The sequence below is a fragment of the Neovison vison genome, chromosome 7 (assembly GCF_020171115.1).
Source record: "Neovison vison isolate M4711 chromosome 7, ASM_NN_V1, whole genome shotgun sequence".
Classification (NCBI taxonomy): domain Eukaryota; kingdom Metazoa; phylum Chordata; class Mammalia; order Carnivora; family Mustelidae; genus Neogale; species Neogale vison.
In genome coordinates, this window is record NC_058097.1 from 150,366,870 (window position 1) to 150,394,504 (window position 27,635).

The following is a 27,635-nucleotide window of genomic DNA, read 5'->3' on the forward strand; positions in this document are numbered from 1 at the left end:
ACTGCCACATGTACAACTCTTTTCATTTCAATAATTCTCAGAGAGTAGGTATTTTTATTTTAGAAGAAGAAACAGGCTTAGAGGGGACTTTTCACCTGCCCTAGGTCACACAGTTAGGAAACAGTGTAGCTTGGATTTGAACTCAGGTCCACAGGCCCTTTGCACTGCCAGGCTAAGGGAAGCAGGGGTGGCCAAGTTCTAGAACTCCTCTCCAGACTCCTCTCCAAGGTCCTTGTCCCAACCTGCCTGGGCTCACTCTTCTGTCCTTGAGCAGACAGAGTCCTTCTCTCTTGCTCAGGGGTGTTTGTCGGTCATGTTTCAGAGGCTGTGATAAACCCCTGAGCTAGAGATACCTAAATTTGGGGGGCCTGGGGGTTTGCAAGGACAAATGAATGATGAGTAGAATGGGGAGTGATTGTGTCCATCCACTGGCTAGCTAGCCTGGCCTGAACCTAGAACCCAGGGTTGAGCCCAAGGCATGGCCATCGAAGCAGGGGTACCAGGCCACTTATTTCTTCTGACTCAAGACCAGGAAGTTTCATTCTTGGTTAATCAATGGTTTCTGCCATCTGTTCCTCCCTGAGTTTATGGTCTCTCTCAGACTGGCAGCTCTCCATCAGTCTGCCCCTTACTGCTGTCACCCCACCATACCTCTTTTACCCCAGACTGGGTGATGGGCATGAAAGGTTTATTGCTCTGGTACTTGCTGTCTGCTGAGATGTTGCTGGGGCCCTAAGAATGCAGGACCCACCAAGCCACTGTTCCCATCTCTTTTCCTTAGATCCCAGAGGCGACAGCTCACAAAGTAGGCTCTGTGGATTCCTTTTTTGAGTCTCCCAGCCGCTTGACTGTGATGTCAGATAAAACCACTGAGGCCACGGGAGGGACAGTGACCTGTCTAGAGTTGGGGTAGATAGAGAGGAGGTACACAGCAGAGAACCATAGGCTTGGTTTCCTGAGCTTCGAGCCATCCCCCTGCTGCCCACTCTCACATATTTAAAGAATTTGGGTTAGAAAGGGTGGGGTGATTATCTGACTATTACCCCCACATACTGGAGATTGAAGGTGATCACACCTCAAGGGGACCTGCAACTCCTTTTACAGGATTTACTTTGCAGAATACCCCTTGAGGTCACCTGCCATCACAGCTCCCTGCTCACCCTCCTGCGCTTGTAAAATCAGGCCTGATTCACAAAGGGCTTAGAGCCCTAAGCTCTGTAGGAAGAAACACCTCTATCTGTGAACCCACTGTGACAACTCATCTTTCTCTAGCACCTTTAGGAAAAGCTATTCCATCCCAGCACTCTAGGATGGTGAGGATAAGAGGTTATACATTCTGATTCTTTCATTCTACGGACAGGAAACTAGGGCCCAGAGAGGATGGAGGCGCCAGAGCAGGGAAAGGAACTCTGGGGTGGGAGGAGGCTGAGATCTGGGTACAGTATAGGATGACTATGTACTTGCTTTGTGACCCTGGGCAAGTAAGCTGCCCATCCAGGTGAGCTCCCATGGGCACTCCCTGCCCGTAGGTGGTCAAGGGCCAGTCACTGGTGTGAGTGAATGCTCAGCCTTGGGCCATCTGCCATGCTCATTCTGGCCTGGCCTGGGAGAAGTTGAACTATTGGCCTCAGTTCACACAGAGTGGCTGAAGGCAGGGCTGGCCCTAAGACCCAGGGGGTAGATGGCAGCCTCCCTGGCTGGAAGGGATGGCTGGAGTACTGGTGGAGGTAACCCCCCTCCGCCTTGGCTTTGGAGCTCTGGCCAGCTCTGCCTGGGGAGGAATAGGGGATGCTCTTGAGAGCCTAGTCTAGTCCATGGGAGGTGTGCGGGCAGGTGACTGGGTGCTTAGGACGGGTGGTGGTGGACAATGGCCGGAGTCCTGGGCTGGAGGGGCCCTGGTTAAAGCTCTCACTTTGGAGTAAGACTCAGAGATGTTACCCAAGTCTGGTCAGTCTGGGAACCTAGAGGCTAGTAGGTTCGATCAACTTCCTCCCGGGTTTGCGAACCTCACTGGGAACTGGGTTAGAAGTGTGTAGGCTTGGTGTGCCTCGTCTTTGGTGGGGGATGTAAGCTTTGGCATCTCGAGTTGCTTTTGACTGTGGCCGGGGTGTGCGCCCATGTTTGGGTCTCTGAAGTGTCGTGTGTGGGTGTCTCTGGGATGTCTGGGGACAGCGTTCCTGTGTGTAAGTAGGTTGTTGCAGGGGTGTATAACTGTGCGTATGGGAGGGGGGTGGAGAATGGGCTCCCAATTAACTTCCAGAATCGCTCTTCAAGCACCTCAGGACCCCTCCTCCCAGAGTCCCTCCTGACTTGGCCCCTTCCTGCCCCTTGCCCAACCCCGGGTTGAGGACTAGTTCCCTCCAGGCCATGGCCCCTCCCGGGGCGGGCGGGGGCGGGCGCTAGGACCCTGCGGGGCGGGGCGGGGCGGGGCTCCGAGCTCCGTCAGCTGTACCTCCGCAGCCTGGAAAATACCAAGCCCCGGGGAGCTGAGCCCGGGAGCCCCCGAGCCGAGCCCGGAGGGAGGGAGGAAGGGAGGGGGCACGCGGGGCTGGGGGGGGCACGGGGCGGGGCGGGGCCGGGCGGCGGGACCCACTGCTCCTCCCCCGGAGCCCCCGCGCGGCCCCGGTCGCCCGGGCAGCGGCGGCGGCGGCGGAGGCGCTTGCACCCCCAGCCCCGGCGGGCCCTGGCCGAGCAGCGGGCACAGGTGAGCGTCCGGCTGGGCGGGCGCCCTACCCCGCCCCCACCACCCGCCCCGGGCGCAGCCCGCCCCGGAGCCGCTGCCGAGTTAGTTGAGCGGGTCCGGCCGGCGCTGCGCGGAGCGCCCGCCGGACCGTCCGTCACCTCGGGTCCTGGCCTCCCCTGGGTTCCCGAAGAGGTCTCGCGGAACCCCCAGCACCCGAATCGCAGCCCCCACTCCGGCCCCAGGGAGGTCTGGGGTCTCTCCTGGGGGTGGCCCTGTGACTGCCCGGTGCTGGTCCGCGCTCACTAGGGGGCCAGTTCCTGCTGGTCTGGAACTCTCCATCCGCCCAGGACCCCGGACAGCCCCACCCGCGCCCCCAGCGCACTTACTCCCGACCTCAAACCGGTCCTGCAGGTCCCAGGAAGGTGGCGTCAGCATCTGCAGCCGCGTCGACGTTGTCGGAGCCTCCGCGGAGGACCCAGGAGAGCTGGACTAGGACCAGGGCCCTGGGCCTCCCCATGGAGAAGTCCGCTGCCTCAACAGAGCCCCAAGGGCCTCGGCCAGTCCTGGGCCGCGATAGCGTCCAGGTGCCCGACGACCAGGACTTCCGCAGTTTCCGGTCGGAGTGTGAGGCCGAGGAGGGCTGGAATCTGACCTACAGCAAGGCCGGCGTGTCTGTGTGGGTGCAGGCTGTGGAGATGGATCGGACCCTGCACAAGATCAAGGTAGGCTTGCCCTGCCCCACGTGCAGCCTCCAGGGCGCCCAGCCACCTCAGACAGGGAGTCTTCTGCTCCCCCGCAGGGCCACAGACACCTGGTTGTGCACCTGGCCTCAGAAGGAGTCTCCCACCAGGAGGAGGCACAGTTTGCTGGGCAAGGGCTCCTTACACAGAGGCCATCTGAGGCCGGAAGAGGGGGTGTGACTCACTCTGGCTTCACTCAGCCAGAGCCCAGTCTTCTTCATGCATTTGCCTGCTGCTGGGGAGGTGGGCTGCTGCCAGGCCTGTCTAGGGGAGTGGTCTCCCTCTGGGACCACTCTGCCCTGGCAAGACTTCACCGGGTCCCCAACTTGAGTTATCCCAGGTGGGGAGACTGAGCCCTTCTCTCCCTAATTCCTGGTTCTGTCTCCACTCTGCAGCTCTGGGTGCCAGGGACCTGATTTCCTTACCGCCTGATGCCCTGCTCTTTCCTCTTCTTTCCCCTGCTCACCCAGAGTCTTCTGCAGGGACTCAGGATCCTAGTTGGCAGATCCTGAGGTCAGGGCTTGGATGTCTGTGCTTTACACAGGGCTAGGCTCTCGGAGGAGGGGGCCAAGGGAGGCCAGCAGGTGCAAGGCAGATGCTGGTACATCGGTTCCCTCAGAGCCTACAACCCCACTCCACATATTCCTGTGACTTTCCTCCATGCAGGACAGGCTTGAGGTTTGGGACCCCATGAGCCCACCTCCCCTGCAGGATGAGATGGGGCAGAGGCTGGTGAAGACTGTAGTCTAGAGGCCTCAGTGGCTGCCTCCAACCTATCAGGCATTACTGTTATGCCACATTTCGAGGGGGGGCAGGTCTCCCTTCAATGGGCTCTTGGCAATAGGTTGTGCCCTTCGCCTCCCTTGCCTTTCCCTTGCTCTCCGCTTTCTGCTGCCCTCCTCCTCAGTGCAGAGGAGTGCATTTCTTTTGGGGCGGAGGGGAAGGGCAGGGTACTCAGAGGACACTTCTGCCCAGGACCTACTCTCAGACTTAACTGTGGCATCTGGACTTCATTCCAGGGTTGGAGATATCTGACCTTCCCTCTCTGACCCCATGCCTTTCTGCCTCACTGTATCTTCGTCACTTAAAGCTCTGTTCATATGTCCCATGTGGCCTTCTAACTCATCCTTTCTGCTTCCCTGCCACTCCAACCCTGCCACCGTGACTCTCCGTTTGGATCCCAGATATCTATCTCTTTCTCTCTGAGTGTCTATGTGTGTGTGTCTCTCCATCTGGGACTCTGCCCAGGCCTGAGGGCCCTTGGGCTAGGGGTTCCTGGGGACCTGATCTATGTCTGATGCTGAGGAGCAGGGTAGCAAAGGGCAGTTGATGTGTTCCAGCTTGCTGCTCTCTGAGGACAGGGACAGATCCTATCTCTCTTTGTGTCCCTAGATAGAGCAGGGATGTTGGTTGAAAGAAGGACGGAAAGAAGGAGGGAACAAACTGAATGAAAGGTGAGCAAGGTTGTTGTTGAGAAGAAGGTTCTTTTCCAGACTGTGACCTGGGGAAGGCTTAAGGCTCCCCAGAAGCAGAAGGTCTGAACTAAGTCCAGTATACTCCCACCCTCTGTGTCAATAGGGCCGAGTTGCTTCCTCCATCTGGTTTGGTTAATGAATAAACCCAGCCCAGTACTGGACTGGAGCTGGTGGGTCTTGGGGCCAGACTCCCACAAGAGACCCCTTGTGGTCAGATCAGACTTGTCAGGTGGCCTTCTTTGGGAGAGAAGGGGACTTGGAAAAACTGGGTGTTGTGGTACCTAGGCAGGACATGGATCTTCCGTCCCTCTCAGACTGAGCAGAGTTTGGAGGGGGCCAGAAGGCCCTTTGCCATCCCTGTTTCATACTCCCTCCTCATTGGGGCACATGTGAGAACACTGAGGCCTGTGAAGAGGACAGGGCCCAGCCCAGGGTCACACAGCTAAGTCTTAGAAGAGCCAGGCTTGGAACCCAGCCTGGCTCTCTCTGTTCTGCTCCCCACAATGGAGATAGAGTTGGGGACAGGAGGTGAGCAGAGCTGGGGCCTAGGATGGAGGCTGGAGCCTTGGCTATGGGTATCCCACGGGGCCAGCCCCCATTCCCGATCCCCTCAGCATAGCCCAGTGGAGCTCTGGTAGATGGGCAGAGGTCTCTGAGCTCCCCATCCTCAGGATTTTAGGAGTCCCAGTTTCCACGCAGTGAATCCCATTTCTGACAGGAGCTCCTGCCCTGAGCCAAGCAGGGACTGTCTCTCTCCACCTTTGAATTTACCCTCTGGCCAGTCCTGGGCAGGCTTGTCTCCATCCTACAAAGAAACTGAGGCCAAGAGTCACTTGCTTTAGGTCCCAGAGCAGCTGAGGTGGAAGTAGGACCCATGCCAGCCTGGCTCCAGAGCACCTGGCCCTGTCTGATTGGCTCACTCTGTTAGTCAACATTACAGCATTTGACCCCATCAATAACTCTTTGAAGTACTGCAGTGTTTTCATAATCCCATTCCTGTTTGATAAATGAGAAAGCTGGAGGCCCCGAAAGGGGAGGTGGCCTGCCAAGGTCACATAGCAGGTCTGCAGCCAGAGTCCCAGGGCTGATGGGGTCACTACGGGGGGCTGGGCCTCACCCGCAGCTGTTTGTTGAGCTTTGGCCCCTTACGCCATCCTGCCCCAGCCTGTTGGGAGCCATCCCCCTGAGCTGGGAAAGCCTGGACATGCCTTGTTCTCGTGATCCCAGGGTGGGGGCGGGGGTCCTGCCTATCTCTGATTGATCTCCTCTTGTGTCTCTTCCCCTAGACTTATCTTCTCCCTGTTCCTGTATCCAGAGGTCCCTGAGAGCCACTGTGGCTCTGGGACCAGCATTCAGAGCCAAGACAAAGGGAAGGGGCTGTTGGAGGCCACCTCCACCTTTGCCCTCCCTCCTGGCCTCCAGTCTGGCCTGGCCTGGGGGTTGCACTGTGCCTTGGGCCCTGGCGAGGAGGCAGACACCACCTCCCGAGAGGGCAGGCCTTGTCCCACAGGCAGATGCTGAACACGGATCCTGGGTCTAAGGCAGAAGGCAGACTGGAGCCCAGACCTAGGTCTCTTGATGCCCAGGCCGGTATCTGTGTGTATGAGGAATGCAAAACTCAGGGGTCTGCTGGTCATTTAAACAGGACCAGCTCGGGTCCAGTCCTGGTGGTGGTGTCCTCAGTGTATGACCATAGGTGGGTCCCTGCCCTTTTCTGGGCTGTTTCTCCTTCTGTGCCGGCTCTAAGAACACCTGTGCTGGGGCCAGTGGGGGAGAAAGGAGTGAGGGGACAGAGAGTAGGCGGCGATGTGGCCTGCCAAGCTGTGCCCTTGCTGCTCCTGTGCTCAGGCTCTTTGCTGCTACAGCCGGCCTAGCCTTGTGCTTGGCCAGCCTTGTGAGATGTGGAGGAGACCTGGCCCTGTCCTCAGAAGTTTCCAGAACCCAGTGAAGAGAGGAATGACAATGGCAGGTGACCCCTGCCTACTGCATGGGCAGATGTCCACAGGCGGACCACAGAGGCAGGAGTGGGCCCAGTGATCCGGGGGGCCTTGAGGGACTTGCTGGCTGCAGCAGGGGTGGGATGTCTCCTGGGAAAGTGTGCCTGAGAACCTGAGGTTCCTCTTGCTACAGGAAGCTGGGCGGTGGGGACCTGTCTTCTCTGACTTCCTTTCCAAAGGCTCCTCCCCTTCTGCTCTGGGGAGAGCTCCACAGCCCCTCCCTTTTTGACCTCTCTGTTCCCCGGCTCCCATATCACTCCCACCCCAGGTTTTAAGCTTTCAAGTCTGTTTTCTCTTAAGTGCCTCAGTAGCTCCCCTGTGAAATGTGGGATTATTTGACGGATCCCCAAGGATCCCCTTCTCACTCTTTTTATTTTTATTTTTATTATTTATTTATTTATTTATTTATTTTTGGCCCTTCTCACTCTTAACAGTTTTACCACTCTTAACAGACTCCCCAGGGTCATGGCGAATGTGGGGGCAGGGACAGATGTTTTCCTTATGGCTTCCCACTGAGTCTTCACAGCTGTCTTGTGGTAACACCATTGAACAGATGTGGAAACTGAGGCTCAGAGCAGGAATTCACTTCTGAGAGGCCAAACAGCTATAGTTGGCTGAGGCAGGATCAGAATGCAGGCCCTTGGGTCTCCAAAGCTGAGATCTCTCTGTTCCCTTGGGCTTGCTTATAAACACCATTGGGCCCTTTTGTGTTTAGAACCCCATGGGTCCCAACATACCCTTCTCTCCTTCCTGGGTCTCCCTGTGCAGTGTTGTTTTGGGAGGACACCCTGGAGGGGACCCAGCTGACCAAGAGCCCAGTCCTCAGTGGGACCCGAGGTCACTTCACTTTTCCAAGTCAGTGTTCTCTATAGAGGCAAGAGTGTGAGCAAATCTGGTTCTAGGGCCTTGGATTCAGTGAGTTCAGATTCAGGCTGGAACTCTGTGCATCTGGGGCTCAGTTTCCCCATCTCTATAGGAAGCTGCTGGGCAGGTGGTTTGTAGAGGTTGTTTGGGCCTTAGACCATGCTAGAGGGGTCTGTACCACTGGGCACAGAGTAAGGAAGGTGAGCTAAGGCCTTGCCACTCTGTGCCATCAGAGAGCTCTCTAGATGGGGTGCCTGGATCCAGGGTTCAGTCCTGAAGACTGTCCCAGCTGGCTCTACCTCTGACTTGGCCTGGAGGCAACTGGGGGCAGTGGCTCAGAGCTGAGGCCTGCTTACTTCACCAAACAGGCTCCCAGAGAGCATGCCTCCAGACAGTCAGGGTCAGGACCTTCCGGTGAGGGAGCTCAGGGAAGGGAAAGGTGAGAGGGGGCTGGAAACTTGAGGGAGGTCTTTCTGGAGGAGGTCCCTGGGTAAGGCTGAGGCTGTAGAGGAGAAAGCACATGGTCCGGAGGCCCAACCACATGGCCTTGAGCATGCTGCTGCCGCCACCTCGGCTTTAACTTCCTCATTCCAGAGACATGGATAGTGGGGCCTCTCTGAGGGCATCTCATCCATTCACTCCTTCAGCGAACACTCACTGATAGCCTCTCTGCCTGGCCCTGTATGAGAGGTAAGGGACAGAGAGGGGACTCCAGCCCATGCCTTGTTCTCAAGGAGCTCCCTTGTGCGTGGATGGACACTTGTCACAGGTGCTGTGGAGATCCGGAGGGGGGCCCTGAACCAGCCTTGGGGCCTGGGGAAGTCTTCCTGGAATGCTCAGGTGATACATCTGGAATTGGGTGGAGAATGAGATGTACATGTTTGATAGCCCTGGGAGCATTCCGGACAGGGGAGCAGTTGCGGGAGGCCTGGAGGTGGGACCTAGAGCAGCGTATCAGGAGACTGGCAGGGGGCTTAGGATAGAGCTGGGGATGCAGGGGCTTAGAGGTGAGTAGAGAGCTGGACCAAAGCCCTACGATGTGGGTCCTGCAGGTCCTGGGTGTCAGGATGCCAGGGGACGGTTTTCAAGAAGGCAGGTAGGAGGAGGAGGAAGAATCTATATTTGTCTGGACAGAGGTGCCACAGTCTATGCTAAAGCAGGGGCTGTGGGGAATGCCTCCAGGGCTGGCGACTGCATCCAGCAAGTCAGAGGAGCTGGGATGGATGGAAGCTGGCGGTTTTAGCATGACCCTTTGCAATGTGCAGGCTGGGCTGTGCAGGCTGGGCTGTGAGAGGGTGTGGTTGTATAGCTCCCTGATGCCTGCCTTGGGGGCAAGAACCTCGTGAGTATGAGTGGGGTGAAGGTGGGTTCCTCTAGTCAGTGTCCCCCTGGGGCCAGAAGAGCCCTCAGCCCATAGGCTGGCTCTGTTAATCTACGCCCAGCTCCCCAGGCTCTGGCTTTTAAACTTTAACGAGCCCCAGCTCAGTTTCCAGCCGAGAGTCTTTAAAGTTTCAAGAGATGAGAGAAAGGAGGGAGTCCTGGAGACAGATGGGTTTTCTTTCTTCTCCTGCGTCTCCACGCCTGGCAGGGCCACCTGGAGCCAGGGCCATGGGCGCCATGACTCCAGAAGCCTGGCAGTTTTCTGTGAGTTGGGACCTTCGGTTGGGCCACTCCAGCCTGTTCCTGAGGGCCCAGCAGCCACACGCTGGGCAACCAGGTTGCTGTCATGATAGACAGGCTAGAAACCTCATTCCAGCCCCGACCCTTTACCTTTGCTCCTGACTGGGTGGAAGAACCTGCTCCATCAACAGGCGGAAGGACGGCTGTTCAGACCAGGTGTCAGGCTATTCCTCTTGGTGCCTTACTTTATCCCCTCTGGTATGCTGGGGCTGGCCTCAGTGCTCTGGGGCCCCTGGACCTTTAGAAACCCAGACAGTGAAGGAACGTGGCAGGCCTAGGACTTAGTGGTGGGTCCCATGCCAAATCCAAGCTCCTCTCACTTGTCATGAGAGAGCCTGGGGCAGGTGACATAGCACCTGAAGCTCCTCTCTGGGGCTTTAGCCTACCATTTGCCCCTCTGCCTCTCAGCCTGGGGTCCTGGAAGACTTGCTACCTCTGTTGTCTCTAGAGTCATGTCCTGGGGCAGATGAGCAATGCCTGCACATGTTCACTGCCCCACCCTACCCCGCAGCACATGTGCACACACATACACGCATGCGCACACATACACACACACGGGAAGTGGGATGAGTACTGTGGTCCTGGGCCACTGAAATCATGTCCTTTGGGTTTCATGCCACAACTTGCATCTGTCTTTGGTTTCTTGAGATCCCCTCTACCATCTCCTGGATACCCCATCCCTATCTTTGGTTCCCCAGACTGCTTGTGACCTGATTCTGGACCAAAGAAGTGATAAGTCTTTTTTTTTTTTTTTTTAAGATTTTATTTATTTATTTGACGGAGAGAGAGAGATCACAGGTAGGCAGAGCAGCAGGCAGAGAGAGAAGGGGAAGCAGGCTCCCTGCTGAGCAGAGAGCCCCATGTGGGGCTGGATCCCAGGACCCTGAGATCATGACCTGAGCCAAAGGCAGAGGCTTAACCCACTGAGCCACCCAGGAGCCCCCCCCCCTTTTTTTTAAGATTTTATCTATTTGACAGAGGGAGTGTGAGAGAGCCCAAGCAGGGTGAGCAGCAGTGGGGAGGGAGAAACAGACTCCCCGCCGAGCAGGGAGTCCAACATGGGGCTCTATCCCAGGACCCTGAGATCATGACCTGAGCCGAAGATAGGTGCTTAACTGACTGAGGCACCCAGAAGACATCACCAGAAGTGATGTCTTAAGGCAGAGGCCTGACAACCAGAGTGGGTGGAGTTCCCAGGTGTGTCTTCCACATTCATTCATTCAACACATTTTTTTTTTAAATTTTTATTTATTTGACAGAAAGAGATCACAAGTAGGCAGAGAGGCAGGCAGAGAGAGAGAAGGAAGCAGGCTCCCTGCTGAGCAGAGAGCCCAATGCGGGACTCGATCCCAGGACCCTGAGATCATGACCTGAGCCGAAGGCAGCGGCTTAACACACTGAGCCACCCAGGCGCCCAATTCAACACATTTTTATTGAGCATATACTGTATGCCAAGTATTGTGTTATATCTAGGAATTTAGTGGTAAATCATACAGCTCAGACCCTGCTGTTATGGGCTTACATTCTGAGGTGGAGACCAGAGAAAACAGAAGCAAACCGATAATTAAATAAGATGCCAGATGGTGGTTGTGTGTCATGAGGACAGGGTGATGTGATAGGGCTTGTCTGGCCTTCTCCATGTGCATCTTTTGTGTGGGGAGCTGGATTGCGGGCGACTGTGTGTGTGATATGAGCCTCCTCCCAGGTGCCCCTGTGCCAGCTCTGACGAGGGTCAGTAAATTGTATTGTGTGTGTGTGTGTGTGTGTGTGTGTGTGTACACGAGCGCATACGCGCACCCGTGCCGGTGTCTGAGGTTGTGTGTATGTGCCTCTGAGTGTGGGACTGTGTGTTTCTGTGTCTGGCGTTACTGTGTGTGTGAGTCACGCCCCCTCACTGCAGCAGAGTTGTCTCTGATCCAATTATGTCTCCTCAGCTGTCTCCTGGCGGCTCTGGCCTGGGGCTCAGGGTTGGCTCTACCACAGCTCTGCCCTCCCTGCCTCCATCCAGCCTCCTGGCCTGGCCCCTGGGCCTACCTCTGGCTCTCAGAGTCTCCTCTTGGGGTGTGTTTCCTGTCCCCATGTCCAAGGGTTACCACCTCTTCCTTTATGTCTCTACTTGTCTCTTTCCGTCCATGTTTTTTTCTGTCCCTGTTATTCAGTCAACAAACCTCTTCTCATGGCCTCCCACCCACTCTGCCCCACCTCAGCCAGTGTGCAGGTGCTGGAGACCTGAAGATGGGTCAGACCCAGGCCCTATCCCTGAGGCCTAGCGGGGAGACCGATGGCGACGGGGACAGCCCTCCAAGAGAACTCTGGTGGGGACCCCAAGGCAGACAGCATGGTGGTGGCGGGGGCTGTCTGGGCAGGGCCTTGGGAGCCTGGCAGAAGCCAGGCTGCAAGCTGAGCAGTTCTCCACGAATCCCTCAGTGCCAAGGGCTCCCAGAGGCAGGAGTACAGACAGAGTGAGAAGGAGTGGAGGCGGAGCCAGAGAGGAGGAGGACATTTTGGAGTTGGGATCCGGGCCCGAAGGCAGAGAGAGATAGCAGGGACTTTCAAGCCTATGCCACCCTCAGTTCTGGCTTTTAGAAAGTTCCCTTGGGCAGGGCAAGCACTGGCCTGGGAGCCAGGAAACTAGGGACAAGGATGCGGCTGCAGTGGTTCAAGGGAGGATGGGGATGCCTGCCTCGGATTGGTGAGCAGGAGGTGTTGGAAGGTGGTGGCTGAGTGGAACTCCGATTGGAGTGAGGAATGAGTCCAGAACTGTGCCGGGGTTCCAGATGCCGGAGGAGAGGGGAGGGCAGTGGCCTTTGGGGTAGATAATATGGCAGCACTGGACAGGGTGAGTGCGTGCTCAGGTATGAGGAGGCCGTGGAAGATGAAGTCTGGAGCTTACTAGAGAGAGTGCTTTGGGGCATCAGGCCTCTGGCAGTCCCCGAAGCCCTAGAAGGTGCTTCTCCAATATGTCTTTGTCTTTGTGTCTGTGTGTTAGCCCTGGCCCTTGTCTTGTCTCTCGAGTCACCCCTTCTCTTTCCCTCTCCTCCAGGCCCACCCACTGTCTGCCTCTCCCAGCTCTCCTGCCCTCAACTCTACCTCTGTCCACCTCTCCTACCTCCCCCAGGGCTGGAGCACAGCGGCAGGAGCTCCAGGCTAGGAGGTCAACTTGTGTGATGTTCACACCCGATGCTGCTTGCTGCTGCAGAGCTGGGGCCTGCTGGTCTGGAGCCCGAGGGGTGTGCTGGGGTCCATGGAGGGTGCTGGAGACTGGGACAGGGCGGGGGTGCTGGAGCAAGGAGGCAGAGCCGGTGTAAGCCTCTCAGCCCTGGACTGAGAGCAGCACAGGGCCCCATGCGGTCGACCGGAGCAGACTCAGGCGGGTCTGGGTGGGTTCCTTCACTTCACTGTTTTGGGCCACCATTTACAAATGGGCATAATCTCCCTCCTCCCAGGTAATTGAGAGGATGGAATTAAGTCAATTTGTAAAGCTCTTAGCACAGAGCCTGGCACGTTGTTAACATTTGCTGAACGGATGAATGAATGAACAGTCTGAGGTTCTCAAGGGACGGCTCTGTTTTCTCCCGCCTCCTTCCTTGTTCGCTCAGGTTACCTGATGGAACTGCTTGAGCCCTCCCCTCCTCCCCTTCCTCCAGCCAGTCCAGGTCTTTGCCAGGCACAGACTCACACTGGCACCTCTGCCCGGAGCTCTCGTTTTCATCTGAGTGCCTTCTGTTCTTCCCTTTATCCTGTAGGACTCCACTGAGTGCTCGGCCTTGTAGCTGCAGACTGGCTTCCCTCTTGGCCTGCCCCACAGCGCCTGGTGCAGCCTGAGGACACAGACACCGCCCCCCCGCCTTCCACTCCCAGCTTGAGCAGGTGATAGGGAGCATTTCCAGGCTGACTCGGCTTCAGCCTGGGCAGCCTCAGGCCCCAGCTCAGCTCCGCCCAGACTTCCAGGTCCAGGGAATGAGGACCTCTGGATTCTGGACAACACTCTCAACGCAGGGGGAAAAAGTATAGTTCAACGCAGAGGGGAAAATTATAGTTTCAATGCCTTGTATAAACTGTTGTACCAAGAATCCAAAAATGAAAAATTACCCAAAGCCTCAATTCCTGTGTAAAACATTTCTTTGTTCTCTCCCAACTCTCATTCGATTGTGTAGACAAGTTATACATGGTTTAGCCCTTGGCACAGATACAGATTTGTATCTTCTTTCGTTCATTTAACATTACATCAGTAAAAGTTTCTTATATTGCTACAGAATTATTAATTCCCGAACCTTTCCCTCAGCTGTTCCCTGCCTGTCCTAGTCTAGGTTCCAAGGATTCAGAGCCAACCTCGCCCTGGGGAGCCCCCAGTTCTTAGTAGCTGGGCAGTCGTCATTGGTGATGTGTCTTAACCCAACCCGGCCCAGCTGTGGGTGCTGTTCCAGGTCGCTCTCCATATATTTTGCTAATTATAAATGCCATAATATAGGCATTAATATTGTAACAGCTTTTTGGTATGTTTTTTCCTGAGTATAAATTTCTGGTCCTGGGATTCCAGGAACTGAGTTGAAAGACATTTTTCTTTTTTTTCCTTTTCTTTTCTTAAAGATTTCATTTATTTATTTGACAGAGAGATTGAGAGGGAGAGAGCACAAGCAGGGGGCACGGCAGGCAGAGGGAGAGGGAGAAGCAAGCTGCCCGGGATCACGACTTGAGCCAAAGGCAAGACACTTAACTGACTGAGCCACCCAGGTGCCCCTGAAAGACAATTTTATGATTTTAAAAATATTTGCCAAATTGGTTTTCAGAATAGTGGAGTCAATTTTTGCTGTCACTAACGATATAACAGTTTTACCACATCCTTACAAGCTGTGGGTATTTTCTATATTTTTGTTATTTTCCTAAATGTAAATTGGGACCTCGGTACAATTTAAATTTATTTTATCGGAACTATGAAAGATCTTTCAGCAAGTCCCAGAATCTTCCCTGAAGCCTGTCTCTGACCTCCCACCCCCACCCCACACACTGCATTTCATGCAAGGGTAATAGCAGAAGGAATCATCAGCCTCAAGTGCCATAGAGAATTCTACCAGTGTCCAGGAGGTTTTCACGACAACTTTTCCTTCTGATTCCACAGAATCACTAAGGACCACCGGCCATGGCTCAGAGCTGCACTCTGAAAGTCAGAGGAAGCCTACTCGGGCACAACCTCTCGTTGTTTCATCTGTTCATCCCTTCCATTCAGAAACAGTTCTTGACTAAACCATGCCAGATACAGGGGAGGCCAAGATGAACAAGGGGCCATAGCGCCGGGGCAAGTCAGTGCACTGCAGTGTGTGTTGATGGAAGGAGGCCTGTGGGGTGGAGGAGACAGGAAGGAGGGCCCCAGGCCAACCTGAAGGATTTAAGGACTGGGAGGGCTGCAGCCAGGCTGAAGTTCAGAAACAAAATAGGGAAGGAGCCTGGGAAGGAAAGCCCTGGAAAGCAGGACTGATCAGACCTCTCTCTTCCCATACCCCACTGCCCACTTTCTCTGAGCCTGTGTCAGTGCCCTTGAGCTCTTCTTGAGATTTGGTAGGGGGCCTTAGAGGAAGGGCTTAGAAGTCTCCATTCTGGGAGCCCCAGAAACCTAGAGGCAAGGGCAGGTTCTCCATCAGCTCAGCTCGATGCGGGCCTCTTGGGGCCTTTGGGACAGACAGTGGGGATCCTGGGAGGGGACCCAGAGTAGAGAGGGTCGAGGGGCTGCTGAAGGGGAGCCTCTCATAGGCCTTGTGCCCCAGGCCAGTCTGCATCTCTCAGCACCTGGGCTGACATGGAGTCTGTGCTGCCTGGCGGTGAGGGGGGGAGCTGGTGCATTTGTGTAGGGCCCTTCCCTGGTGGAAGAGGCCCACCCACCCCACTCACTGTTCGTCCACCCTGTGGAGGGATCTAGGGCATTTTTGTGTTTTTAAACTTTGTTCCCTGGCCCTGCATGTCCTGCCCTTTGGGAATTAACAAGAAGGTGCTCCTGTTGGCAGGGCCTGAGAAGTCGGGGAAGCTGCCGCGGCTTGGGGCTGGAGGAAGGGCACCTGCTGCCCGGGCTTTATGTACAAGACTCATTTAATCCTCACAGCTCCTCTCTGAGGGGAGGATTATCTCTGTTTGACAGATGAAGATAACGGGGACTCAGAGCTGAAGTCCTTTGCCCAAGCCAAGGCCAGAAAGGATCTGCTGAGTCAGCTGTGAGCCGTGGGGCCTGGCTGGGTCTGGCTGGGCATTGCGATGGCCGGGACCTCCTCAGGGGTCTTCCAGGTCCAGAGCTCCAGGGCTAAGTTTTGGAAGGGCTCTGTGTTTGAGCCGAGTGAGGTCCAAGGATGCAGTGAAGAACTTTGTTCCAAGGAAGAATATATGGGCCTTGCCTTCCTGGGCAGCAAGCCATCTGAATCCAGTGAGTTCTGCATAATAACCATCAGTTAGTTAAGTCTCCAGCTCCTGCGTGGTGTTTGGGCTGGGCTGGTCCTGCCCCTTGAGGAAGGTAGCAGAAAGTCTTGACACTCTGGGGTCAGGCACAAGCAGGTGCTGGTTCCCTGCTTCACCACAGTTAGCCTTGAGGTCAATTCTTATAACTCTCTGGGCCTCAGTTTTTGCATCTGTAAGATGAGGATGATGATACCCACTGTGGGGCTGGGAGGCTCAGAGACAGTGTTGGTGTAGAGGTCGCAGCTTGGTGACCTTCACAACTGGCAGAGGCACTTTGACCTAAATGTCAGTTCCTGTGGGGTCCATGGGCCAGGAGCTGTTGTCTCCTTTGTGATGATGAATTAGGTAGTGATTTTGAGCCCTTAATATATGGTAATGGTTATTGAGGTTGTGGCTATGGTTCAGGGCTATGAGTGATTTGATATTGAGTGACCCACCCACAGACAGGAACACTTCCCTTTAATTTGAATATGGTTCTGTTAGGAACGGATGATTTGAATAACAATTATTCCTCTTACAACACTGTCTACTACAATGCAGTGTGGTGAGCAGTCAACGCGGCCTATGGGATGGTAAGAGCCCACAGAGACCCCCTACCTTCTCTGGGCCGCACGTTCCCCAGTGGTCACAGAAGAGTGGTGGAGAAGAGCTCATCCCCCTGGTCCCTAGCTAGGACTTTGGGATAATATGTGTGCCCCACATATCCCACAGGCAAGAATACTGGAGACCTGCTGTGTGAGGTCTGAGGATAAGGGCCAAACTAGGATCCCCCCCCCCCGCCCCCGCCCATCAGTTTGCATGTTACGGCCCTGACCTTTGGCCCTCAAGGTCCTATGGCAGCCCCACGAAGGTGACCTGACTTCTTTCCCCCTGTCTGGGGTCAGCTATCTTCCTGGGTCTTGGGAGAAACTGCCACCCCTCTCCCTACCACTTCTCTCCCTCCCATGGAGATTCTTTCTTCTCTAGGAAGCTGAGCCCTGGGAAGGCCTCCAGAGAAGCACAGGGCAAGGGTTGGGAGAGAGGGAGGGTGCCCAGCAGTCCTTCTGCTGAAACGGCCTTTCCCCACTAGAGGCATTTCCACTCCTTTCCCTTTTAGCTTCATTGCCCTCTACTCCCACAGTCACTGTGCTCTTCTCCCCCGACCCCAACTCATCCTCTAATGGGATTTTGTGTCCTTGTCCCTTGTGCCACCCGCTTGTTGGGGCTCCTGGTTCACTCCGGAGGCCCTACTGCCCACTTGCAGGCCTGGCACACAGTGGACTCCAGAGAATGGTGAATGGATGAATGGACAGACGGGCAGGGCCAGGGAGAGCAAGAGGAGCACGCAGGGCACAAAATTCGAGGCAGCACGTGCCAACGGGACCTGGTCCTGGTCTGTGGAAGGGTAAACAGCTGCTCACGGAAGCCTGCTAAAGCCAGAGCAGCCGCTGTGTTTGTGTATTTACTGTGTACCGGCATATCACCCCATTATCTCATTTAATTTGATCCCAACAGCCCCATGAGATAGGTACTATTATTACCCTCATTTTTCATGTGAAGAAACTAAGACTTGGAAGTTTGTGCCCAGAGGAGGAACTGGAATTGGAAGATGGGAGTGCCAGACTCAAAACCTGCTGGAGTCTTCCCTGAGGACCTTCCTCACTTGGCCAGTCCCTGCTGACCGTGGCTCAATGGGTGTGGTAGTCCTGGGGTTCGGAGCACTCTGTTTTCTGCCTCCTGGGGCTAGCGAGAAGGGAAGGGGGGACGCTGTCTGTAGTTTCCTGGTGTTACCTACTCCCTCTGGGCCCAGTTTTTTCAGCTAAAAGTCGGCGTCCCTGCTGTACCCAATCTCGGAGGGTTCTGCAGCTAGTGGCACCCTCACTGAGTAGCCAAAGCAGCCCCCCTTCGGTTCTGGTTTGCTGGGGGAGCTCCCAGAGGGCCAGCCCAAGTGACTGACTTGCCCATGGTTCAGTGGCTGTGGGTCCCGGTTACAGGCCTGCCCCCCGGGGTGCTCTCCAGTGACTAATCCCTACCCGTACCATCGCTCCTGAAACCTCTTAGAATTACAGCTCGCACATGTGGTGGCTGCCACCGTGGGCAGGAGCAATGCCGAGTGTAATTTACCCCTCTTGGCTCTGCTGCGCTGCCTCCACGGGGCTGTGGAAAGACACGGCCAGGAGCCAGGCAGGGTAAGAACACCGATAGTCACTCTCCACTCCGTTCCTGGACCAGCCAGACAGCCTGCCTGCTTCTTGACCCACAGTGCCCCCACTCCCGCCAGGCTTCCTGCCCTGCCAGCAGGGCACCGCTGCTGGCCTGCCCAGGAGCCTGCCACCAGCCTGGGAAACCTTTGACGTTTCCCTGTTTATGTATGTATGTATGTGTTTTAAGTAGGCTCTGTGCCCATCATGGAAGCCTACGAGAGACCTGAACTCATAACCCCGAAATCAAGACCTGAGCTGAGATCAAGATTCGGGCACTTAACTGACTGAGCCACTCAGTCATCCCTCCCTTTTGATTTATTTGTTTGTTTATCCCTCCCTCTTTATTTAAAAGATGAAATGCAGAGTTTATACTTACCTGTGGGGTCTGCCTCGGGGCTGTGCATACCTGGACTACCAGACTACCACTCGCTGTCTCAGGAAACCACAGGAGCCCCAGGCCCTAGGGAAAATGGGCAGCGTCTGGGCAGTGTGGGTCCCCTCTCAGTGTGTACCCAGGCCCTGGGGACGCTGAGCCTGGCCAAGGGGAGGAGGCGGTCCTAGGTAGGATTCTAAGCTAAGAGCAGAATCCTGTTGTCATGGCCCCTCCATACACACTCAGGGCCCAGAGAACACCTCTTAGGACCTGCAGAGCCAAGTCAGCTTTGCAAGCTGGCTTTCGTTAGACAAGTCCTATTTCCCCAGAGGCTGCCCTCGAGTGCTCCTTGAGAGCTGAGAGGACAGGAAGAGCCGGTTCTGGATCCCTGCTTGACTGCCTTCGCTGCCCTGTGATTCTGGCTGCTGCGGCTCCTGGGTGTTGGGCTCCTACCTGGCAGTGTGGGAGTGATGCCCACTCATAATTTGGGGTAAAGTATGCGTGTGCATTGACAGGCCACTGCAGCATCCAGACCTCCACGGGACTACTGGGTAGAGGTCATCCCACAGCTGTCATCACTGGTCTGACCTCTGCCATCTTCTCCACCACCTTTCTCTCCGTCCCAGCCCTCCCCTCACTTTGTTCCCTCACTGCCCCCACAGCATTCACTCCTGCGTCCATCAGTCAGTCCATCTGAAGTCTCCTTCAGTCTGGTAGAGTTCCCTAGTCCTTCCTTGCCTGTCCAGACCCAGATGCTCAGCAGGGGGACTTTTGTAAAAGTCCTTTATTTGGGTTTTGTCTGATTTTCCTAATGATTCGATTGTGTTTATGCCTCTTTGGCAGAAACGTCACATAAGTTTTGCCTGTATTCTCTTCATCATGTCCCGTCAGGCGACAGCCAGTGCCAATTTGTCTCCTTACTAATAAGTTCGCTGGGATCACTTGGTTCAGGAGGTGTCTTCCCTGCTTCTCTACAGTGAAGTTACTCATTTTTCCCTTTGTAATTTATAAGTATTTGATGGGAAGTTACTTTGAAGCTATGTAAATACCCTATACCTCATCAGATATTAATTTTTTTTTCCTTTTAAAGATTTTATTTATTTATTTGACAGAGAGAGATCACAAGTAGACAGGCAGGCAGAGTGGGGGGGGGGAAGCAGGCTCCCCGCTGAGCAGAGAGCCTGATACAGGACTCGATCCCAGGACCCTGAGATCATGACCTGAGCCGAAGGCAGCGGCTTAACCCACTGAGCCACCCAGGCGCCCCATAGACTTAATTTTATTTATTCATACCTATATTTCCTTTGGTTTCCTATTTTGTTCTGTGGAATACAATCTGTTGTCACTATTTTAATACATGGGTAGTTCCAGCTTTAGCCTGTGGTAGGTGGCCAACTGTCCTAGTTTGTCTGGGACTGAGGGGTTTCCCAGAATGTGGGATTTTCATTGCTAAAACTGGCAAAGCCTTGGGCAAACCCTGACAAGTCGCTTCCTGAACCAGTGGGAGCCCTTCATGCTGGATCCTGTATCTGCAGGGCAAGGTCCCTATCACTCTGTGAGTGTGTCCTTACTTTCTGTCCTTACTTGCTGACCCAGCCCCAGAATCACACATTTCTCTAAGACCTGGAACCAGGACCTTTTGACCATTAGGCTACAACACACCAGAGGGACTGGAGCAGACACTTGGCTTGCCTACACACCTCACTCTCATCTGCCTCTGTGCCTGTTTCCTGGCTGCTCTCTCTTCCAGGGTCCACGGCAGACACCTGCCTTCTAGACAGTTTCTCTATGCAGCTCGATGCCTCCCTTTACCTTGCAGAGCTGACCTCCTCCTTTGTGCCCTCATCAGGTGGTTTGGACTACCCTTCCATTGTCAAGTTAGTCTCCTCCCTCAACTGAAAGCCTCTGGAGCACAGGCCTGAGTCAACTCTGATTCTTCTGTGCTCTGCACAGGGCTGGAATTGGGGCCTGTTAGTTAACTGATTGGATCTGGAGTCATACCCTTTCATCCAGCAGAAAAGCAGAGAGGGAGGGTGACTTGTTCAGGGTCACACAGTGAATCTTTGCAGGCTGGAGTCTGTCCTTGAGCTTTCTTTTGGCGGGGGGGGGGGGGGGGGGTTCTTCCTTCCTTCCCTCCTCCACCCTCCCTCCCTCCCTTCCTCCCTTTTGCGTTTTAGACCTTTCTTTGAAAGTCAGCAGTTAGTCCTCATCAATAAGAACCGTCCGTAGACTTTTGAAAGGCACCTGAGTAACCAGCCTATGAAGCTTGTTGGATGAAACTTTACCCTTGTTATGTTTTCTGGACAACTGCGCACGAGTACAGTATAGAACATTCCTTATTCCCTTGGCCCAGACAGCTTTGCTGAGCCTGGTGTCACTGCGCACATCTGGGGTCCCCATCTCTTTCGTGGCAAATTTCTGGATCTCTCTGTGTGCCTGAGGGGCACGCCTCTTGCAACCCACTCCACAGATGCATTCGTGAATGTCAGTGGCATATTCTCTGGTCACTGCATCGTTCATGACAGAATGGCCCTTCCTCTTCTCACCACACTTCTTTGCAGGAGCCATTCTGCCAGACCCAGGTTGGAAAGGGAACTTCGAGGGCTGTCCTAATTTTAAAGTGGGGCTAATACCTCAGAGCCTTTCTGTGAGAACAAAATGTGGTAATGTGTGTAAAGCACTTAGGATAGTGCCTGGAGGGGGAAAAGGGAGACTTTCTCCTCTGTTGGTGGCTAGAGGAAGAAGGGGGTGAAGAGGAGAAGCAGGGGTCTGGGGGAGGGTAGTACCTGGCATCTGGTGAGTGCACCCCTCAGTACCTCTGGGCGACCTTTCTACTTAAATCTTGTCATTATTATTGTAGGAGCAGTACTATACATTTTAGAAAACAAGAAATACAGCAAAAAGAAAACCATCATATTCTCGTCATCTCAAGATTACTGCTGTTAACACCTTAGTGATTATTCTTCCCAGGGGTTTTCTGTGCATAGATTTCCCCCACAATGAGCTTATACTGCGCATTCCATTTTGTAACCTGCTTTTCCTCAGGCAGCATTCTACCACTTTGTTTTGGTAAATTTTCAGTGCACCTAATACTCAGAAGATATCCACATTTCTCCAGTCATCTCAAATATAGCCCTTAGAGCTGTTTCATCCAGGTCAGCATGCAATCCAGGACCACACCTTCTATCTGGTTCTTGGGTCCTGTCAGTTTAGCCCAGACCCTTCATTATGACGTTGACCTGTAGAAGCGACTGCATCAGTGGCCTTGGAGAGTGCCTCCCGTCTGCCTTCAGTTGTATTCTTATGAAATTTAGCTGGTTCTCTGTCCTCCGTATTTTCTGTAAAGTGAAGTATATCCCAGGCTTGATGAGTTAACTGATGCCTAGAATACCCAGTAGGTGGTGATGTGCCCTTCCTGTGGCTTTTCCTCACTATTAGTGTGCCAAGGCCTAACACAAGGTTAGAGGAAAGGCAGTATGACTCGCCCTCATATGTTTGCTTAGATCCCCTTTTTAGTAAGATGTGTGGCTCCCTTGGCACCATCTGAATGCCCAGTGCTGGGAGAACTTTTAGACTATACAAGAAAACTCATCCAATTGCTGAGGGGAACTTGATCCTGGTGTTTGGGGCTTTGAGGTGAAGAAAAATCACAGAACAAGGACATGAACTAAGTTTCATCTTGCTGAGTGCAAACTTAACATAGTTCTGCTATTACAGACATATGATCTGGGTTAAATCCCAGCTCTGCTGCTTACCAGCTGGGTGACCTCAGGCAAGTTACTTAACCTCTCTCAGCCTCAAGTTCCTCCTTGGATTTCTTGTCTGACAGAGTTGTTTTGAGGGTTAAATAAAAAAAGTATCCTTGGTTCTTTTCTCCCGTAGATGGAAAGCTCTTTGAGAACAAGGCTAAAAACTGTAAGAAATCCATAGATGTTTGGTGTACCTGGGTGGCTTAGTAAGTTAAGCATCTGACTCTTGGTTTTGGCTCAGGTTGGGATCTCAGGGTCCTGGGACTGCACTGCACGCCATGTCTGGCTCTGTGCTCCATGCGAAGTCTGCTTGTCCCTCTCCCTCCCCCTCTTCTCCTCCCCGGCACCCCACACTCACTCACTCTCTCTCCCTCAAATAAATAAATACAATCTTAAGAAAAAAAAATCCATGGGGTGCCTGGGTGGCTCAGTCTTTAAGCGTTTGCCTTCGGCTCTGGTCATGTTCCCAGGGTCCTAGGATTGAGTCCCGCATTGGGCTCTCTGCTCAGCAGGGAGTCTGCTTCTCCCTCTCTCTCTATCTGCCACTCTGCCTACTTGTGTTCTTTCTATTGAAGAAATAAATCTTCTTCTTTTAAAATCCAGAGATGTTTGTTGGATTAAAAAAAAAAAAGCATACAAATGATATGGTAGTGAGTATCACGGATGAAAGAAACCATCCATTTAGGCATTTATTTATGCTTTCAATTCATTTAACATGTACCTATTCCACATTCTGCGCTGAGTCAGCTGTAAGCCTCAGCCATGATGTTCAAGGGTTGGGACTGCACAGAGAGAGAGAGATTTAGTATCTGGGAGTCAGAAGGTCTGGCCTGGTCATTCAAGAAGTCTTCCTGGAGGGGCGCCTGGGTGGCTCAGTGGGTTAAGCCGCTGCTTTCGGCTCAGGTCATGATCTCAGGGTCCTGGGATCGAGTCCCGCATCGGGCTCTCTGCTCAGCAGGGAGCCTGCTTCCCTCTCTCTCTCTGCCTGCCTCTCCATCTACTTATGATTTCTCAGAAGTCTTCCTGGAGAAGAGGACTGGGATGGAAGGGGAGGTTTATTGGGGGCAGAGACGGGAGATGGTCTCTGGATCCAGGGGCTGTCTGTCTCCTGGCACAGGCGGCTGCTGGGAGGGCTGGAGAGGGCTCTCAGCAAGAGGTCAGCCCATGCTGGCCTCAGAGCTGCTGTTCTTCTCTGTCCATCTTCTCCCCTTCTTGCCTGTCCCCCCTTGGGTCTCCCGGCTGGGGCGTGGAACCTTGTGTGGCCCTGACACCCCCTGTGTGTGTCCGCAGTGCCGGATGGAATGCCGAGACGTGCCAGCCGAGACGCTCTATGACGTGCTCCACGACATTGAGTATCGAAAGAAGTGGGACAGCAACGTCATTGAGACCTTCGACATCGCCCGCCTGACAGTCAATGCTGACGTGGGCTATTACTCTTGTGAGCAGCCACAAGCACGATCCCAGCTCTCCGCCCCCATCCAGGCCTCCAGCCCAGCCTCTTTCTCCCAGGAGGGAGAAAGCCCTCCTTCCCAGGAGGGAGCGCAGCCCACCCTGCGCTCACTCCTGCGGCCAGGCAGCTCCAACACCCGAGTGCTGAGATGGAGGGGTGCCCTCCCTGGCGTACGCAGGCACACACACACATGTTCATGGATACATATTCCACACATGTATACACAGTCACGCTGCAGCCCACGGCCACGTGCCGCATGCTCCCAGTCATACATCGTCAGACACACATACTCATGGTAACATCGTTCTCCCATATACTCACGATCACACAAACAGCCAGGCCAGCAAGGGAAGAGCCGTGGAAGGCAGTGAGTGGTCCCCAAGACCAGAGGAGAGAGGAGAGGGTTCTGCCCTTTCTCTCTCCTAGTCTTAGCTCTGGGACTGTGTTCTGGCAGGGGTTGGGGTACCCGTTCGGATCAGGGAGAACTGGCTGTTGATGAGGCATCTCTGTGCCTGGCCTCAGCTGTGCCCTCCCTTGCAGGTAGGCAGGCTGGTAGCCTGGCTGAACTGTCCCTTGCACTCCACAGGGAGGTGTCCAAAGCCCCTGAAGAACCGTGATGTCATCACCCTCCGCTCCTGGCTCCCCATGGGCACTGACTACATCATTATGAACTACTCAGTCAAACACCCCGTGAGTCTACCTGCCTTCCCTTCTGGGGGCGCAGGGGAAGGGGCCGTGTATGGCCAGGCCAGCAGGCCTGGCCCAGGAAGAGGCCGCCAACCCTCAGTTTCCTTCCTACATAGTGAGAATATTGGCTCTGGTCTCCCTGCTCAGCTCTCAGACAGTTGAGAAGAGAGTGATGTAGGCCATCCCTGTGGGCAAGTGAGATGGGCTGGCTGGGAAAGGGGGTACAAGGGGTGAGAGGCAGGGCTCTCTGACCCTCTCTGAGGCTGGGCCACCTTGCTCTGGCCTGGGCAAAGAGGAGTGTGTGTGCTTGCCCACCTATGTGCTCATGACCCCTGACTGCAGACTGGGGGCCTTCCTGGGGAGAGCAGGGGGAGCTTAAGAGAGGCAGGGGTGACCTAGTCTGAGTCCTCCCTTTCTCCTCACCCCTGCATCAGGCCTGGCCTGCAGTGTATGCCAGGGGTTTTGAACTAGCTACCTGTGTGTGTGTGTGTGTGTGTGTGTGTGTGTGTACACGTACTCACAAAGACACTTCTTTTGCCCCAACCCTGAGTCTTACCTCCCTTTGCCTTCCATCCCCAGAAATACCCGCCTCGGAAAGACTTGGTCCGAGCTGTGTCCATCCAGACGGGCTACCTCATCCAGAGCACGGGGCCCAAGAGCTGCGTCATCACCTACCTGGCCCAGGTGGACCCCAAAGGTGAGGGCTTGGCCCCAGCAGCCCATCAGGGGATCCTTTCCTATATCACAGGGGATGTGACCTGATCTACTAGGGTTCAAAAAGGGCCTCTGTCTGGAGCTATTTTATATTTGGGGGACTCTCCATCCAGAATATCATTTGAACCAAGGTTCGAGACTTGATAATGGTTTGAAAAACAAAGGCCGAGGTGGTAGGTACTGCTCCGCGACGAGGCCTGGAGCTCTTTTCCTGGACCCCTGCGCCCTGGCTCTGACTTGTTTCCCGCTCACTAGTTGCTCTCACCCTGTCTGTCTTGCTGGCTCCTACCTCTGCCTATCCCAGCAACCCGAGTTTTCCATGTCTCAGTACTCTTTCCCTCAGGAGGGCTCAGCTGTTCCCCAGGCTCTGCAGTCAGCTGACATGCATCTCTGCTAGTATCCAGACCCTGCAGCCATTGGCTTCCTGGATTCATCCTTCCAGATGTCTTCCAGGACCTGAGATTCACTGTGTCCCATGCTGAACTCTCTCTCCTTCTAGGTTATGCCTTATCCTAAGCCTCCAACCCCCCAGTCACCCATGCCAAGAATCTAGGGGTTGACTGGAGTGCCCTCTGCTTGGCTCCCAAATCTGGCCACCCATTCTTATTGATTCTACCTCCTAAATAGCTCCTGAATCTGTCCTTTCTTTCTGTACTCGGCCACCTTGTCTGTCCTTACAGCTACTGAGGGATTTCTCCAAAACGCATATTTCTACATGACTCTCTTCTGATTAGAATTCTTCTCTGGCTTTCCATTGCCCTCAGAGTAAAGTCTAAGCCCCCTCCCCAGCTTTCACAGTCCCTCCTCATACCTTACATGGTCCCACCTCCCTGTGTAGGCAATGGTTTCCCTCAGCCTCACACCTCTTTTCCCTCCCTCATGCCCATAGGGCTGGTTCCGATGTCACCTCCTTTGTGATACCCAGGTCACCACTGGCTCTCTGCTTGGTGGGCCCATTCCCCTCCAGCAGAGCCCTTGGCACACTGTTGGGCCCCAGACAGTGAGCTGTTTTTTGGGCCCCGGGACTGGCCCAGAGTAGGTGTCACGGAGTGGATGTGGAGTGAGTGCGCGAACGGGTGACTGGCTAGAGGTTGGGTAAGCCCTGAACATCTTTGCCTGGGTGTGCCCACGCCCCACCGAGGGTCCAGTGAGCCAGGCCCAGGGCCCTCTTGCTCCTTACTAACTGTGATGGATGTTAGGCAGAGTAGACACTTGGGAATGAGAAAGGGCAGACAACTGGGTTGTGGATTCCAGGTCGGGCCAAGGTGGGGTGCTCAGCCAAGGGGCCTGTGTAGCAGCTAGACTTCCGGGGGCAGGGGGCCTGGAAGGACAGGTAGATGAAGGGCTGAGCATCAAGGCTGTTCACATGTTGGGTATGAGAAGGGATGTCAGTGGAGGGGAGGTGGTGGGTGGGAGCTTGGTGGGTCATGATTTCAACCTACTTGTAGCCTATGGTCACCTAGGACCCCGTGGTTTTCTTCCATGCAGTCCTCTGAGGCACAGCAGAGGGATGGGAGGGGTAATTGGGGTGGGTTTGGGGGGACACAACAGAATTGATCCTAGAGACCTTGGGCTGAGGTGGAAAGAGAAAGTGAGGATGATGCAGTCTTACAGGACTTGACTCACAGCCTCCCCCCACTCCCAGGGAGAAGAGGGTACCCTCTGTGGAAGCCCCAGGCTGGAAGGAGTGGGGTGGTATATACGTTTGGTGGGGGCTGGGTCCCTTAGGTGGCTGCTTTCCTTCTCTCCTCATTACCCTTCCCTGCTCTCATAGGCTCCTTACCCAAGTGGGTAGTGAATAAATCTTCTCAGTTCCTGGCTCCCAAGGTGAGTGGCCTTGGCACTTTGGGGTACCGAAGTTGGGGGAAAGGGTTCGGATGAGGGGGTGGGTCAAGGATGGGGACTGGGAGTCAGGGGGCGGAGTCAGGGCTGAGGAGTGAAGTCATGAAATGGGCCAGAGTCAGGATACCGGGAGCTGGGGACTGAGCAGCTGGAGGGCACAGGCCGGGACTTGGAGAAGACGCAGTCCCGCTCCGCGTCCACCCCTGATTCTGCTGCACCGTGGCCCCACAGGCCATGAAGAAGATGTACAAGGCATGCGTCAAGTACCCGGAGTGGAAGCAGAAGCATCAGCCGCACTTCAAGCCGTGGCTACACCCAGAGCAGAGCCCGTTGCCGAGCCTGGCGCTGTCGGAGCTCTCCGTGCAGCACGCGGACTCGCTGGAGAACATCGATGAGAGCGCTGTGACAGAGAGCCGGGAGGAGCGCTTGGGGGGCGCAGGCGGCGAGGGCAGCGATGACGACACCTCGCTTACCTGAGCGTGGCACCACCGCAGGGACCAAGACAAGATGGAGTGGGGCCAGGGTGGCGGATCCTCCCGCGCTTTCTCCCCTCCCCCACCCCTGCGCCTCCTAGGGACGCTGGGCTCCTGCCCAGGCTGGCGTTGCGGCCTGGCTGGACACAGCCCCAATAAATGATCCCACAGCCTCAACTGGTTCGTCGCTGTGCCTGCTTCCCACCAACCCCGGGCATGACCACCGACCGCCGCAGCCCTTAATCCCCTGTTCTAGAGCTCATTTTGTGAATTTCATCGTTGAT

General features: G+C 54.8%; 2 protein-coding genes across 2 annotated transcripts; one reads left to right on the forward strand and one right to left on the reverse strand.

Moving 5' to 3' along the window:
- The first annotated feature begins 2,620 nt into the window (after positions 1–2,620).
- Positions 2,621–27,528, forward strand: STARD10 (StAR related lipid transfer domain containing 10). Its single transcript, XM_044258598.1, has 7 exons — positions 2,621–2,704; positions 3,095–3,405; positions 23,476–23,623; positions 24,222–24,325; positions 24,902–25,019; positions 26,811–26,863; positions 27,110–27,528. Exons 2-7 carry the CDS (start codon positions 3,199–3,201, stop codon positions 27,353–27,355), a joined length of 876 nt encoding a protein of 291 aa, XP_044114533.1. The 5' UTR covers positions 2,621–2,704; positions 3,095–3,198; the 3' UTR covers positions 27,356–27,528.
- Positions 20,636–21,130, reverse strand: LOC122912614 (60S ribosomal protein L31-like). Its single transcript, XM_044258599.1, has one exon. It carries the CDS (start codon positions 21,002–21,004, stop codon positions 20,636–20,638), a length of 369 nt encoding a protein of 122 aa, XP_044114534.1. The 5' UTR covers positions 21,005–21,130.
- Positions 27,529–27,635: the final 107 nt, after the last annotated feature.